The sequence below is a fragment of the Rhipicephalus sanguineus genome, chromosome 2 (genome assembly GCF_013339695.2).
Source record: "Rhipicephalus sanguineus isolate Rsan-2018 chromosome 2, BIME_Rsan_1.4, whole genome shotgun sequence".
Lineage (NCBI taxonomy): Eukaryota > Metazoa > Arthropoda > Arachnida > Ixodida > Ixodidae > Rhipicephalus > Rhipicephalus sanguineus.
The window spans coordinates 102,145,774-102,163,115 of NC_051177.1; the positions used below are offsets into that span (position 1 = coordinate 102,145,774).

The 17,342-nt window shown below is 43.3% G+C and overlaps 1 protein-coding gene across 1 annotated transcript in view; it reads left to right on the plus strand.

The window, feature by feature from the left end:
• LOC119383478 (myotubularin-related protein 5-like) overlaps positions 1–17,342 on the plus strand; it is a 141,110-nt gene that overhangs the window by 73,776 nt on the left and 49,992 nt on the right. The window contains 8 exon segments of the mRNA XM_049412532.1: positions 406–560; positions 2,363–2,534; positions 3,262–3,411; positions 3,616–3,684; positions 4,507–4,725; positions 10,684–10,812; positions 13,039–13,244; positions 14,754–15,000. Of these exon segments, the coding sequence (XP_049268489.1) occupies positions 406–560; positions 2,363–2,534; positions 3,262–3,411; positions 3,616–3,684; positions 4,507–4,725; positions 10,684–10,812; positions 13,039–13,244; positions 14,754–15,000 (1,347 nt within the window).

The window sequence follows — 17,342 nt, forward strand, 5'->3', positions numbered from 1 at the left end:
TGGTCATGGTGCACACAGGTTCGAACCCAAAACACACAGGTTTGATCCCGGCTTCAGCGGTCACGTTTTGGTGGAGGCAAAATGCTAGAGGCACGTGTACTATGCGGTGTCAGTGCATGTTAAAGAACCCCAGGTGGTCGGAGGTATCCAGAACCCTCCACTATGTCCTCTGTTATAGCCTGAGCTAATTTCCGACATAAAACCCCATAAACCAACCAACCTGCACAATATGAGGTAAGGTGTGAAGGAAATAAGCATTGGTGTCACTGTGTAACCTGTTTCGGAGGAGTGATGGCTGTCAAAATGTGCAGGAAAGCTTCAACAGTAACATACCAGTAGTGTGTGTGCTCATATCAGCTGTAGGAATAGTATCAGATTGTAGCGTTGGCTTTTCTTCTCTTTCAGGAGAATCCAAATCCACAGCCATATGTAGAAAAGATTCCTAAACCAACCGAAGGCGCTTTTACCCGTATCCATCAGCCTCCGTTCCCAACGCTTGACAGGGAGCTCGTGAAGTCCATCATGGAAACGGGACTTTCCAGAAACCATTTGGGATCCAAGTAAGTGCACTTTCTCGTATTTGTAGTATTATTTTTGCAGCACACTGCAGAAGCTAAAGTAAGACGAATTGCTCAAGGATTCTGAGGTGGGCTAGTTGGTTCATAAACATTGTGCCAAACAGCGCAGACAACAGGACGAAGAACATATGGGACACAACACTGGACACAGGACAGCACTGTGTCCCCTATGTTCTTCGTCCCGTAGTTTGCGCTGTTTTGCCACAACGAATTGCTCATTGCCAAAAGTGACATCTTTTTTTAACATTGCTTAACGTCGGTGGCTGCTATGACATTTTCAGTAGGGGTGTGCGAATATTCGAAATTTCGAATATATTTCGAATAGTGTTTGCTATTCGATTCGATTTGCACTGGAATTTTACTATTTGAACTATTCGAACTTCCCAAACACAAATACAGTCAACGTCCATATGAGAGTGACCTCTTAGGATTTTCAATATGCTTCACCTCATTACACCCCGCTATTGCGGCAAAGCTGCCTTTCAAGTTCCTTACGGTCGAACTTAGCCAAGAGACGTCCGATTAGAAGTGGTCCGTAGATTTTCAATATGCTTCACCTCGTTACACCCCCGCATTGCGGTAAAGCTGCTTTTCAAGCTCCGCTACGGTCGCAAGTGTATTAACTCAAGAAAACGCTGGTTCCAACATGGAGATGAAAGATGTAGCAGAGGCAGGGGCTCAATTAATGCTGTTTTGGACCTGAAGTTTGGGCAGGAAGTCCGCAAAATCGAACGCCGAAGCTTTTTAGCATCCAAAATTTCAAATGTTATTTTATATTGATGTCTACGAGGCAGATTTGGAACTCCGGACTTGAATGGAGAACACCCTTGTCCGCCGCATCAGTTGGGCTTCCACAGAAATTGAAAGAGGAGGAGAGGCTGAGGAAATGGCATCTTTGCCAACCACGTGTAAAGTGCTGTCAGCAACACTTTGGTTGCACCAAATCATGTACTTAAATACAATTCGGTCTCTACATTGCGCTTCGACCTAGCGAAAACAAACACTTTCATGTTGCAATCTCATGAGAATATGCTTAGGAATCCTTTCCAACTTTTTTTCTGCAATTTCTCTTCGAAGTATTAGAAAAATATTCTAGAAATATTCGAGAAATATTCGAAAAATATTCGATTCGATTCGCACTCACACTTCAGTATTCGAATTCGCTTTGCACCCAAAATTTCTATCCCAAAATTTATTCGCACACCTCTAGTTTTCGGTCATCGCCACACTCACGCCAAAGTCGTTATCATTGGCCGGCCAGTGCCTGCTACCGAAAATGGGAATTACATTGGTCACACGTAGAGTTGCGGTGTTCACTTTGAACCGACAGCATGAGCGATCAGCAAATAGATCTCCACGGTCATTACGCTGGTGGCAGCAATAACTGGCAGCAGTATTCCTTGTTAGCTATTGGCACGGCCACTAGCTGCCACGATACTGTCTTTTCTAGGTAGCGTTAACAGGGCACCATATTTTTATCAATTTCGATCATAAACTGGTGTGTTTTTTTAAATCCTCGAATCTAAGCCAACCCCAGAGTTTGGTACATGGGTATGCGAAAAAAAGCTGTTGGCCTAGATTCGAATAAATACGGTATTAAGAGTTCTCTTTGAAGCTACAGTCACTTTGGCTCTAGTGCATTTGTGCTCAACAATCTTTTCCACGATTTGGTAGTGTTCTAACGACTACGATGATGCATCAGAGTTAAGCTGTTGACTTTTTCCTGGTACATTGTAGCACGGTTTTCTTGCTAGACATTTCACTTATTGAAAGTTACCCTGCAGGCTGTCATCGTTGCGACCCCAGCTTCCACGCATTGTCCCTGCGGGGCCGCCGATGAGTCAGGTGTGCTCCCAGGACCCTCGAGCGCTGGTCAACAATTCGGCACGCCGCCTTGAGGTGCTCTGCAACTGCATCAACTACATCTTCGACAACAAGATCTCTGATGCACGCAAGGTACAGTAGGAGGGTGTGGCAATGGAGCTGCTTTTGTGGTGTTTTGTGTCTGCTAAAAGCCTGGGTGTGATTAAGGCACAGCCTTTATTCTTTTACTTGTTTTTCTGTTGAACCTCACTGCAACGAAGTAATATGTTCTTTGGTATATCGAGGTACTATAGAAACCAACTGAGACATAGCACGAGACATGGTGTAATGTTTCATTTTATAGTTGAGTAAGTATGTACAGCTGTGATATTCAAGGCATAGGTGCCTGGAGTCTGTGCTGCTGCACTGAATGATAAACCAACAGAAGAGATTGAGACACAAACAAAAGCTTGGGTAACAGAAACGTTTACTAAAGTAACTTGATGTTTCAGCACCAGCTCAGTCACTTTTAAGGATGACTCCAATCATGCAAATGTTTGCTCCTTTGTGGTATTGTGATGCTAGTGCTTGCATGTCGTGGTGACACAAAGGCCATTGTGTTATTTTCAGGGTGGCGCTACTGCTGTATAACTGGCATTTTCAGATGCTGCCCGAGTATGCTAAGATTCCATAAAAAGTTATCTGTAGGAATTGGTTTTGAAATCGGCAATATAAGATTCTTATTACACCTGGCAACATGATGGTCATGCATTTTCCAGCATTCACTGAGCACACTTTATGAACTATGGCAGCACTGAAGTCGGTCAGTGCACACTGATTGATTGAGGGATTCTTTTCTGAACTTCTGCCATGCGCACAGGCTATGCCTGCAGTCTTGCGCGCATTGAAGAACAAAGCAGCACGGCTGGCACTGACGAGAGAGCTGCAGCATCATGTGACTGGAAACAAGGCAGTGCTCGAGCACCAACAGTTTGACCTGGTTGTGCGGTTGATCAACTGTGCCCTACAGGCAAGGCTTTCTTTGATATTGGATATGTTTTATGATGAATCACTGTTCAAAGTTCATTGTATAATTGTTTCTCTTCTGTTTGCCTTTTATGCATAACCAATAATGTCATTGCTTTAGGGATTAGCTCAGTGATAGTACTGTGACTGACATGAGTAACTGGGGTCGTGCGCACTGTTGACCTTTTGATGTTTCTTCATTGTTCAGGACGATTCAGCGCTGGATGAGCACGGCGTGGCTGCTGGGATTTTGCCGCTGTCACATGCTTTCTGCAGGGTGAGTTAAAACAGGTTAAACATGATGGTTTGGTTATCAGGAAATGTGGAAATGTGGGTTTTTCCTGGTCTATGCATGGACCTCTTTGGAAACCCTATGACATTGCTAAAAGTCATGACTGGCGTTAGCATTATGGGGCCCTCAGGGGCTATTTACAGCAAATGACACAGTACTCATTGCTTTAGGCATAAATATTTGCTCGTCAGCTAGTAATAACGCATGAGAGGAATTAAACATGCTGATAAATCGAGGAACTCGAATCATGTAAGGCAGGCCCGTAGCCAGGGCCCCCCCCCCCCCTGAAATTTTTATGATACATGGTGTTTTACTGAAAATAAACAACGAACGAAAATAGGCGTTTTTCTCAAATACTCAAGCCTTTCAGCAAGTGGGCCCCCCCCCCGAAAAAAATTCCTGGCTACGGGCCTGGTGTAAGGATAACAGGCAAATAATGTTTGCCCGTGGTGTGCACCGGGGCCTGTGTACAAGATGTATATTAGCTGTGTTTAGTAACTGTTCTCTAGTTGAGGGTGATTCAAGAATGTGGTGGTCAAATGCATTTGCTCCGTCTTTATAAGGCAGTGATGAAGTCTTTTCAAAATTGACATTTCTCGGGAACTGTGCCTTGGAATGTGTAGCTGCACAGCTGTTCTGTGGGCAGAACTAGTACCAAATTCTCAGGCTCTTGCTGAGCAGAGCATTTTCAATGGCTTCTTTTCCTCATTGTCAAGTAATGAGTTGTACGTAAGAACCTGTCTAATTATGTAGGAACTTTGACATCAACTGGTTGCATTCCCTCTCCCCTTCTTATGTTTTGAGCAGAAGCTGTGCACAGGCGTGATGCAGTTTGCGTACACGTGCATCCAAGAGCACGCCGTCTGGGGCCAGCTGCAGTTTTGGGAGGCCGCCTTCTACCAGGATGTGCAGCGAGACATCCGAGCCCTCTACCTGCCCGTCTCTTCTTCACCCCAGCACAGCAACAGTGCTCTGCCCAACGGGCAGCCTAACAAGAATGCGTCGCCCCCGCTTAGTCCTCGCGAGGTACTACAACATGGGCAGCAGGTCTCTCACGACTGTCTCTACAATGTGTTGTTTTTCATGCATTCTTTACTAGTGTTGTGGACTCTCATTTCTTTGATGGTGTTCAGGCAATAATGAAAATCAGTGGAAAAGGGGTGTTAAGGAGCAGGTTATCTAGATATGTGTGCAGTAAGTGTTAAAGAGGGCCTTTTCAGTTTAGTAACTGGCTGACAGTCATTGCAGTGTGTGCTCTTGGCTTCAAAGTTTACAGACCACAGTGTCCGAGAAAAAAAAAGCTGAATTTTTCCGTATTTAAATCTTCAACCTCTACTAGGAAGTGCAAGCAGCACACTTGTACAGTCTTGCTTTCAACAGCAGCAACCTACTTGCTAATACAAGTCTGTAAACTTCGTGGTCTGTAAACTTTGGTCTGTAAACTTCATGACTTGGACTGCACTTGTGAACATCCGAGCTCGATTATTGTATTGTGCTATAAATACAGAGCTCCTAAAATTCTGCAGAACATGACTGAAGAAGGCACTTCATCAGCCAACTTTGGTATGTCTTTAGTTGGAAGTTAACTACAGTCTGAAAAAGACCGTAGCACTAAACGAAGCAAGTGAATGGGGCAGTGCTGAACTTTCATCATTGTTTTGTGATGCAGTTACTTTGCAAGAAGCTTCTGTAGTAGTGAAAACATTTTACTATTGAGGATGGTAAAATAGCGCACATTCACTATATAAACTTTGGTTATGGTGGACATGATATATGTAATTTTGGTTATGGAACTTAAGGTATGTATTCATAAAAATTGGCACTGAAAGGTAAAATGCCAAAGCTGAATAGAGGACCTCAAGGCCCGAGCTCATTGCTGAAGGAAATGGGTGTCTTGTATTTATAGTGTAGTCTCTCCTTAGATTGGGTGTAGTAACATGTTTCAGGGTGATTTAAAAAGGCCTATGAGACTGCTTTAGTAAAATTTCAGAAGTAATCATTGTTCCAAGATGGCTCTGTAATTTATACCAGTCTTGATAATGACTGAAAAAGCCAAAGAGCCAAACAGTAACATTACATGACGACTATGTAAGCATGTTTCAACTGTGGCACCAAACTTTTTCTGTAGTTTCAAATCTTGATTTTTTTTTTGCTTTCAGAGGCATCTAGCTTTGGTGTGCATTTGTTGCTTGAGGTGTTCAGGGTGCTTGCTCATCTCGTCGTCTGCATGGGCTACATGTTTGGTGTTGTCGGTGGTACGGCGTGTTGGGTGTCTCTGTCGTCGGGTGTCACGGAGTGTCTGTGTACTGTAGTTGGTGTGCCTGTCCCCTCTCGTGCCCCTGACCCATATCTTTGTCTTTCTTTATTTTTGTTTGGTTCTTTCTTTGAGTTATATTTCTGTTGTCCCCCCCCCATATATGTCCTGCTGTGGTGGAACTCTTGCCTCCACAACTCTCCCCCCCCCTACCCATACCCTCCTCCCCCATGGCTTCGGTTTTGCTCCCACGCAGAGGTACCTGAAGCACCTCCAGAAATGCAAAGAGGCCCCGGCGCCGAGGTTTTACCGTTTCTACCCTTTCGTCGCTGCAGCTGCCGCTGCCGCTGCCACCGCTTCTGCTGCCGCTGTGCGTTGTCATCAGGCTGCCCCCCCCTTCTGTCTATTCTTTCTTCGTGCTTCTTTCGACATATATTTTTTCTTCTCTTTCCTTATCTCTTTTGTTTGGCTTTTGGCATAGTGCTGCTTTCACCTTCATTTTTTTCCCTCCACCCTTGCTTACCGACATATTGGCCTTATCTGACACTACCTCAGACATGACATTTGGTGCTTAGATTGCGGTATCATCACTAACTGCAAGATGCTAGGTGGTGTGTCCTGTAGGCTGGCATGCATGTCTGTAACGCTTTGTGGCATGTAGCTGATGCTTGATTTTCTGCATTATTTGCATAGGGTACACAGTGTTAAGGATTCCGAGTTGTTGGATGCGCCAATTTTATTTGTGTAGAGCGGCATCATCATGGACCCGTGCCTGTCGATGGGTATAGGGGCAAACTTTGAAGTTAGGAAGCTGTGCTTTCCTTAAGCTCTTATGAAGATCTGCGCGAGCTTTTGGAGATTGCTGTGGTACCACTGCAAACAATGACAACGACCACAATTAGAGGCGTTATTTATCTTGTCATATTTTCCAGACATTGGCTTATTTCCACAGCGTTTTCAATATTGCAGCCATGAAAAAAGTTCCCACTGTTTGGATCATCACGTAAACTTACAATTTTTGGATGAGGAAATTCATTGATTAAAATTGTGACCTGTTACCTCTTAAAATAATGGTGAAGATATGTCTGGTTTCATTTGGCATAAAGCCACAATTTCCATCAAGCATTGTCTTGGAGGGCATGCATAAGATAAATGCACACCACATGTGCCTACCTTTTTCTAACTTTGCATGCTTACAAAACGAAACAGAGAAAGCTGGAACTTGATTGGAAAGCCCTTGGCAAAATTCGCGCAGCGTGACTGAGATAGCTAGTGATGGCAGTGTGGGTTGCATGCAACAGTTGCACTTCGCAGTGCTGCATTGACATGCAAGGCACGTTGAGTGTCAACTCAGTCAGCGAGTATGTAGACTGCTTATCGAGACAGGTGGACTTAAAACAACAGAAATTGAGCTCGAATTTCCCTGATTTCATCAACGAACCTTTGAAACTGCTGCCATTTGTATAATGTAACAAAGTACTCTTGTTTCTTTTATGCACATTTCTGCCCTGATAGCTATCGTAGCACTTCTGCTTGACATCTTGAATTTCGTCTGTCCTATTCTACATTATCAAGTACTGTCATAGTATCAAGGGGCATCGTATCTGTGTTCATAGTTTTGTGCAGTTCTTATGGGTTTGCTGCTGTAGCAGCACTCAGATAATGATTATTACCATAAAATAGATGATAAAGTATGTACAATATTAAGTGGAACTGTAAAATTTGTTGGCTGGTATTGAACCAGCTATGCCTCAAATACATTGACTATATATAAAGGCTAAGATCACACCTTGCAACGTGTGATGGTTGAGTACATGACTAACAAACCAGCACCAAGGTGAAATAAGTTAATGTGGAGTGAGTAGAATTTAATAACAGGGTGGGGAATACGAATTAAGCAAAGTTGTGATTTAGGCAACATTCGTGTTACTTTGTCAGGGTAGTCCAATGACAAATGGCAAGTTGTTTTTTTTCTTAAGTCAACTCAGTCAGCGAGTATGTAGACTGCTTATCGAGACAGGTGGACTTAAAACAACAGAAATTGAGCTCGAATTTCCCTGATTTCTGACACTGATAACTTCATTACATTGAACGCTATTGAGAGGCTTTGACATCTTGTTAGAAAAAGCATGTTTTGACCGATTTTTGTCTAATGCCAGTTTAACTAAGAAGATGGACATTTATCATGGTGAACTTTCATGGTGGGCGGGAAACCTTATACAGATTTCTCTACTTTGAGATTTTATTGACAATGTTGTAGTGTCCGAGGGTTAAAAAAAGAACACAGCATGATAGACGTTGAGAGGTTTCTCACATTGGAAATGTTAGCAGGAAGTGATCTTTGAGCTTCTACCGCAGCACAGAGGTAACAGTAAACTAAACTTGTCACTGAGGCAGTAAAGAAATTGCTTGGCCTTGACGTTGTAGTGTTTGCCTCTTATCTGTGTTATGTATGAAGAATCAAGAACTGCTGACTGGTATTATTATCTTTTCTTGCTTCTTATTATGGTAGAGCTTTTTTTTTTTTTACTCCCAAAGTACTAAACTACAGAGGTTTTGATCAGTGTGTTCAAGGAGGCCGAATCGGTTAGGGCTTGTGTGTTCAAATTCCTTCTCTTATGGAATACGGAGGAGAAATGTCCTCTTTATCAGAGGTGAGGTTGTAAACTACATGTGCGAACATATTTGCAGCCTCCAATTGGTTGGAAAGTTCGATTTTATGAAGTGCTAAGCTGATCAAGAGCGAGCTACCTAGGTAACTCATTCTGTAACACATTTTAGTTTCTGATTCAAGTATATTGTGTTACTCTTTTGCACGCTGTTTCATACTTTACATAGTCAACAACGAAGTGATCTAGATGAATTATTAAAGTACACTTCGTATGTCATATGTTAAAGAAAGCAAAAGTTCCCCAGTGCATGACTTTTGATAAGTTTGTTAAACATGTCATAAACTTTTCAGTGCTTTCAAGAGGGGTTCCATAGGGGCTTGAGACATGAACTCCAGCAATAGTGCTGTGTTTTATCTCCTGTGCTGTCATCTGTACTTTGACAAAACTAGACAATTCATGGAGAGTATAGAACGACAGACATGTGAAGATGCATTTCTTGATGATGCCTGCAGCAATATGGGAATAAAATCATAAAAATCTGTGCTCGTAACTATCTACGTGGAAATGTAGCAAAATATTTTTTAAATTCTGCTGTGACAACTGAACAGGTCTCTCTTCTGCGTGAGAAGTAAAAATATGTCGAGCTGAAAATTTGTAGACCAACTACAGTGCGTTCTTGCCGCAATATGCACGTTTATTTGTTGATTTAAATCCCACTATTAGATTAGTGCCTCGCGTAATGTTCAACATTTTCTGTGTCTATCATTGTAATGTTTTAAAACAAATTTTGTAGCATGTCTTGCTGCAGGCACATGTGAGTATTAGTCACAGACACATAGCATTCATTATCGTTATCTAGGCAAGATCCAAATCATATGCAAGTGACACTGCTATGTGGTCCGAAACTGCACCTGTAGACATCTCTTTTGGTCAAGCACGTGGATGGTGATGAATGTAAACGACTAACAGCGGGGTTTTCAGTGTTGTTTTGTGATAGTATTTCAAGTAACGGAGTGCAATTAGCATTCTTTTCTCTTCCTGGCACACATGCAAGTTTTCGTTGGCTTGGGTGACTGCATGTCAGTAAGGCAGCATGCAAGTTGTCACGTCTTGTCTCAGCGATGCCTGGAATTTGGCAGTGGTTTTGGTGTGGGCCTGTCCTCTTACAAGATATTTTCTTGGTTTGTTTTGTGGCCCAATACAGCATTGGAATTTTGTGTTTTGGAATGATCATTCTTGGATAACACTCTTAAACCTTGTCCTGCTTATTTTATTTCATTATTTATTGCTGTTTTACATTGTGGTAAGCTCACTGTTGGTGTTCAGTTGTGTAATTGTAACATAATGAGTATGGGGGGTGGCGGGGGATGATACTGCGGGTTTTGACTCAGGAATTATGTGTCTACTATTACATGTAGGCTAGTTATGAGGAAGTGATAAGCGACTAAAACGGAAAGCACTTTTACTGATAGTAATTTGCAGAACTATGTTAAAGAGCAAAAGTGTACCTTGTCACTACTTTGATAGCTCAATTCAGGTGGGTGATCTTGACAGGCATTCAGTGTCAGAACTTTGCTTATTGTGATGATGGTATATGTTGAGTTAAGGGGACATCCTATTGTTGGTAAGATTTGATGATCATCTACTGTAAGAACGTACTTTACAAGTGGTCACCTCCTGGCATTACCGCTTATAAGAAACAGTTTTTTTTTTTTTCAAAATTGAAGTTCCAGAAATAGCTATTCACTCTTTTAAAGAATAGTGAAGTTATTCCTTCTCTTTAATTATTACACAGGAAAGGTTTGTGCCTTAGTGTCACCTAGTGTCTCTGTTCTGTATCTGTGTAATGATTCTGGTTGGTCACAGCACTTCAATGTCTTCTATGAGGCTACATTATAGGGCCCTCTGTGTTTGTGGGCACCTCTCACGTACGAAGAAATGTCACACATATTTAAGATTTGTTTTGACGCTTTAAATATGCATCTTAAATTAAGTATAAACTCTACATCATGCCACTTTAGTGTACATGTTATACATAATACCTTTCAAAACTCAAGCTATGGAGCCTGCCAACACTGTCTAGCACGGCTTATGGCAGTGTCTGTTCATTTTCTACAGAACAAGGATTACCCACTGAGCTGGTCAAGGCAAGAGAACTCGAGAAACAACTTTGATTCATCCAGTCGTCGCTCAGCCACCTTAATTAAGCCGCCAGAGCCGAATGCACTGGAGATTTGTGCAGAACAGGTGTGTAAATTGTCACCATATTACTCGCTTAACCTACGCCAGTTTCTTTGTGATGTGGGCGATGTGTTTTAAACTGCACTTGCAGCAGGCACTTGTAACAGAAAACCTTGTTGAAGCAATAGTGACTTTTTGAACTGCTTTCGTCTGTGATTAGCCCGATAAGTAGGGTATCACCTATTGTCATGAGTGAGCGACAGGTGTCAAATTAAACATAACAACATGGTTGCAAATGTCACTTGCTCGCATTAAACGGTATTGTCACATGGTTGTGATAGTGCGCGATCAAGAAAGAAGGCAGTGACGTTGATCTTGATGGGTAAAAGCTCTTTCTTGGTTAAAGTTGTGTATGCTAAACAGACTTACAGTGCACCAGTTATAGCTTCAAATGTGGATGGCTTTTGGGATCGCATACCACTGTCAATATTCAATCTCTGATTTTTAGCTGGTCGCTGTGCATTTTGGAGCTGATTATGGTAATCATGACTGTTGAAGAATGTACATAATATCATTCTTCTTCTGCTGCGCTGTACTGAATTGCACACGTGTGTCCTGTCTTCTTGTTTTGTCCTGATGTGTCAGTATAGCGCAGCAAAAATAACGATGCCATACCAACTAGCCCCCATCGAATCCTTACTGAATGTAGATAATAATTAACAAATGTTTGCAAAAGCGATCATTTGGCCACTGTGTGATTGGTTTTCAATAGGGGTGTGCGAATATTCGAAATATCGAATATTTTTCGAATAGTGTTTGCTATTCGATTCGATTCGCACTGAAATTTTACTATTCGAACTATTCGAACTTCCCAAAGACAAATGCAGTCAACGTCCGATTGAAAGTGACCCCTTCAGATTTTCAATATGCTTCACCTCATTCCACTCTCGTATTGCGGCAAAGCTGCCTTTCAAGCTCCGTTACGGTCGAACTTAGCCAAGAGACAAAGTCCGGTTGGAAGTGGTCCCTAGATTTTCAGTATGCTTCACCTCATCACACCCCCGTATTGCGGCAAAGCTGCCTTTCAAGCTCCACTACGGTCGCAAATGTATTAACTCAAGAAAACGCTGGTTCCAATATGGAGATGAAAGATGTGGCAGAGTTGGGGGCTCAATTAATGCTGTTTTGGACCTGAAATTTCGGCAGGAAGTCCGAAAAATCGGACGCCGAAGTTTTTTAGCATCCAAAATTTCAGATGTTCTTATATATCGACGTCTACGAGGCAGATTTGGAACTCCGGACTTGAAGGGAGCACACCCTTGTCCGCCACATCAGTTGGCCTTCCACAGAAGTTGAAAGAGGAGGAGAGGCTGAGGAAATGGCATCTCTGCCTATCACGTGTAAAGTGTTGTCGGCAACACTTTGGTTGCACCAAATCATGTACATAAGTACAATTCGGCCTCTACATTGCCTCACTCTTGATAAGAAAGACAACTATGAAATATGACCCCACCAGCGCTTCATCAACCTAGCGAAAAGAAACACTTTCATGTTGCTATCTCACAAGAACATACTTAGGGATTCTCTGCAACTTTTCTGTAATTTCGCTTCGAATTATTCGAAAAATGTTTGAGAAATATACGAAAATTATTCGAAATTATTCGATTCGATTCGCACTCAATCTTTATTATTCGAATTCGCTTCGCACCCAGAATTTTGCTATTCGCACAGCTCTAGTTTTCAATATTTACAGCTGTGCTTTCAGAACAAGGGTGAAAGAATACAGCCCATTTAAATGTAGTGCATGCTATCAAAAATAACTTATGGTATGTATAGGCTTTGTGTGAAAAAATAAGGATAGTGCTGAGAGGTTTTGCATTTGCATTTTTTTCATTCTAATCATCAGCAGCTTTAACAGCTGTTAAAATGGTTGAGCATAATACTACGCTAATTCTTGCCACAAAGCTAAGGACCTTCAGGCCCCCAACCAAGTGTGCTACGTTAATATGCATCCTCATGAAGCAAACCAACTTGTGTGCTGTACTTGGGTCTAACTTGTTATTGAGGCTGCACATCAGGTTGTTTTTGAACATTGAAGCATAGCACGCATATTGCCACAGTGAATTGCACAATAGCGCTATATTCGATTTAATCTGGTGGAAGTAATCATGTTGCACATTGCTAGTTTGTTTTGTTGTAATTCTTGCATCGCCCTTCGAAATATTTCTTTTCAAGCTGTGTTCATGCGAATGCGATGCATGAAAGTTTTTTTTTTTTCCCATCATCTCACAGATGCGCCTCCAGCAGAGTGGGCAACTGAGCAAGGAGGAGACGGAGGAGCTTTCGAGCCGAGAAGAGTCCACGGTGTACAGTCAGGCCATTCACTATGCCAACCGCATGGCTGCGCTACGGGTGCCGCTCGATGCCTCCCGGCGAGCCGCCCCTGCAGACGTCGCAGCTGACGGGCGCTCAAACTCCAACAGCATTGTCACCAACAGGTACACAGCTACTTCGTCATGCAGGTCATAACTACTCGAGCAAGTCTGGACATTTAACGATGCATTCCAGAGGCAGTCACACTTTGATACATTTGGTTTAGGGGGTTTAACCCATATATGCCCAGTGTCCTACATATAGGACACTTCTTTGATGCACTCTAACGTCGCCATTTCTTTAGCTGATGACTAGCGCCACCTACAGCACATCAAGCAGGCCTCATTCTCAACGTGTGCAAGCCTAGACATTGCTTGCTTTTCATGCTGCCACGTGCCGACCACTTTCTCCGGGCAAATGCGTTATTTGTGTGAAAGACGTCATGGAGAGGAAGAAGCGCACATGAAATGCCAACCGCTTTTTCCAGGCAAACGCGTGCTTTGTATGAAAGACATCATGAGGAGGAAGAAGAGCAATGTCGGCGTGCACGAGAAATGTTTCAAGGCTTACCACACCCGCACATAGCACCCCTAATGGCCATTGTCCAGTATGTATAGGACGGCTTGAAAAACAGTGTGTGTTTACCTGGCAGTAAGTAAAGAACTTGTGCTTTCTTTTGACGGTAGAAGTACAGTTTCTGTGAAAAAAAATTTTTGTTTTGTCCATTTTTCTGAGTTTGGGCATATATGGGTTAACGTCCCAAAGCAACTGAGGCCATGCGAGACGCTGTAGTAGAGGGCTCTGGATAATTTTGACCTCCTGGGGTTCCTTAACGTGCACTGACATTGCACAGTGCATGGACCTCCAGCATTTACCTCCATCGAAATGCGACCACCGCTGCTGGAATTGAAGCCGCATATTTCTCGTCAGCAGCTGAGCACCATAGCTACTAAGCTACTGCGGTGATGCAGGCTTTGATGTAAGAAGTCAGATGATGCTAAATCTTCTTTCCTTTCATGAGAACATCCCCATACAAAAACATTTATAACACCTTCTGTTTGGGCTCAATCATGAGGTGTAGCTATTGGCATTGCTAGTGACGTCCATGGCTCTTGTAAACTAGTGCTCTATAATTACTAATACGTTAATAGGCATACAAAAGCTCTATTATTTTTGACATGAATGACACCTTATTAGTTCGTAAACTGCATAGGGCTTCTTATAAATTCTTGTTTTCATTAGTTTATCAAATCAGCACTTGCAAGTGTTTGCACATAGTAAATACTGAAGTCCATATTGTGCTGTCTTTAGGACAAATTGTTGTGTTAAGGACGACTGGTGAACAGAGACAGCATAATAGTATGTACAGTCAGGCCATTGTGAAAAATGAACAGTTGGAAACACTGCAGATTTATTTGAAATTTCTGTGTGATATCTTTGCATAATTAGCTGCTAAATATAACATAGTTTCAAAACTGGCGTCTTTGAATTGACTCTGCTGATACAGTATCACACACTCGGTTAATTTAATTAACTGTGAACTAGCTGTGTGTTTTCAGCCTTGTCAATGATTTCATCTTGTTTGCATTTTGTTCTGCCTCTCACTTCCCAATTGCCGGTCTTTGCTCATCCAGCGTTGCAGAGACGGACAGCGCCTGTGACGGTGAGAGCGGCTTTGGAGAGGAGGAAGCGTGGGAAGCGGTGGGTGCTGGTGTGACCAAGCTTGTGGGTCGCTTCGTGGACAAGGTGTGCCACGAGAGCGGTGTCACGGAGGAGCACGTGCGCGCCCTACACCAGATGGTGCCTGGTGTAGTGGCCATCCAACAGGAAATGCTCGAGGCTGTCCATCGGGAGAGCAAGCGCCTGCCGCCCATTCCCAAAGTGAGCCAGTGACCTCGTTTGTGGCTACCTCTGTGTCTTTGGCCATAAGTGCCTGCACTAAGTTCATCTTCTCACTTGTCTTAGCACAGTAGTCGTGTCACATCAGGAGTGTGTACTTAAAATTTTGGCCTGGAGCCTACTTCACTCAGTGACCTCGTTTGTGGCTACTTCTGTGTCTTTGGCCATAAGTGCCTGCACTAAGTTCATCTTCTCACTTGTCTTAGCACAGTAGTCGTGTCACATCAGGAGTGTGTACTTAAAATTTTGGCCTGGAGCCTACTTGACTCACTAAGGAAGACTTGCACTTAAATCTCCGCAACGAGTCGGATGTCTCTAGCATTAGTTCATTGCTGTATGCAGCCCTTGAAAGATTCACTTTTGAAATCGCTAAAGTTGTAGAAGCCATAAAATGCGAGTAGCCTAGATTTTGCAAGACAGCCAGCATGTTCTGGCAAGCAGGTTTCTAAAGTTCAAACTTTACTTGTGCATTTTTTGGTGATAGCAGAAGTTTGTACTAAATGTTTGTTTCATTACCGTGTTAATGATACTTGTGAAGGCTACACAGAAAGAAATCTCGCACTTAGAATATTCGGCAACGCTGTGCGGGCTCGCCGAGTGGGGAAGGATGGTGGTTGCCTAGGCGACGGAGTAGCCTTTGCACCGGCGGCGGCAAGGCTCCGCGGCCGCTTTGCCGGCAGTGAGTTCCGCGTGCAACGTACGATCGCGTCCTCATCAAGCGCGCTTAAAGCAAGTTTCCTGTCGGGAAAACGTCGTTCGTTATCACACTTGCTACAGATATCGCGTTTGCTCACCTCGTCCGCAAATTGAAAAGTTTTGCGGCTTCATTGACGCGGGCTTTCGCCTTTTCTGCAGTGTGCGACTTAAACCTTGGCGGGCTTTTGTCGCCGTTGATCTCCCGGCCGCGAACACAAACTTCGTATCACGCGCGCTGTTTTGGGTTAGTGCTTGAGTGCGATCTTTTCGACCTCCGATCTTCTTGTCTTGGACAAACTTCCCGCGACCACATGCTGAACCGCAGGCTAGGCCTAATCAGCGTTGGTTGCTTTTCGGTAGCGGTCGCGGGCGATAAAAGTTTGTGGTTTGGTGCGGAATCAACGAAACTTTTGCGATGGCTGCACTTGAAGGAAGGGAATCATATCGTTAATGAAAAACGAGGGCATCGTTGGCACATGCAGCTCTCGAATGGTGGGTTGCGGATTCGATTTGCAATGTCTTGGACATCGCGTGCGCGCCCGTTGAAATCGAACGATCGGTACCGCTCAGGCACTGTGAAATTTCGGTCTGCGATTCGACATGGTTTCGGTGTAATGCGCATACGTCGAGGGTAGTCGGCGAATTTCCGCGATGGCACTTTTGTTTTGTTTGCTTTTTTCCCCGTGTTCATTTCGTTGGCAATGCGGGTCTTTGGCGCTTAATTTTTGAACATTCGGAGATTTAAGTGGTTGTAAGCGCCCCAAATCGCATATGTCGAATTGTCGGACACGCGAGGCTACATGCTCAACACGTTTTTGCGCAAGTGCAGACTTTGAAAAAAGGTTGTTTTGGTTATAGTGCGGTACCGCTTATAGTGCGGATATTCGCGGACTCACTTCACAGTGTGGCTTGAAAATGCACACTTGCTATGATCTAGCATTTCATGGCCTTTATGATGTAAAAGTTACCTACGTTAATTTCAGTAACGGGTCACAATACTCCTCTTTACATCAGTGTGGTGTTGGTAGCATCTGCACAGTAGCACCTTGGTCCTATTCTTAACTTGCTCTTTTCCACTGTGTTTGCATGATGGGCTGCATTTACCCAGACTTTTATCATGTAAATATTGGTGTTCTGCGCCGCAGACAGTCACTGTAAAGCAGAAATCAACTGTTACATTTGTCCTCTCATCACATGTCAGTTCATTTTTTATTTTTCTAATCGCATGTCATTTCGTGCTGTAAGTTATGGTAGTACGAGGGCGGTCCGATAAGTACATAGCCTTCAAAAGAAAAACGAAAATTTAGGAATGGTGTCTATTTATTTCTCAACATAGTCCCCTTTCAACTCTATACACCTGACCCAGTGATCCTCCAACTTCTTGATCCCGTCAGAAAAATATATTTTCTCCTGAGCTGGAAAGTAGGCTTCTGTGGCGGCGATAACTTCTTCGTTCGACTGAAATTTTTGTCCGGCGAGTGACTTTTTCAAGTTGGGAAACAAGAAGAAATCACTCGGGGCCAAATGTGGAGAATATGCTGGATGGGGCACCATTTCGTAGCCCAGTTCGACCAACTTGGCCGTGGCAACGGCGCAGGTGCGAGCTGGCGCATTGTCATGGTGTAAGA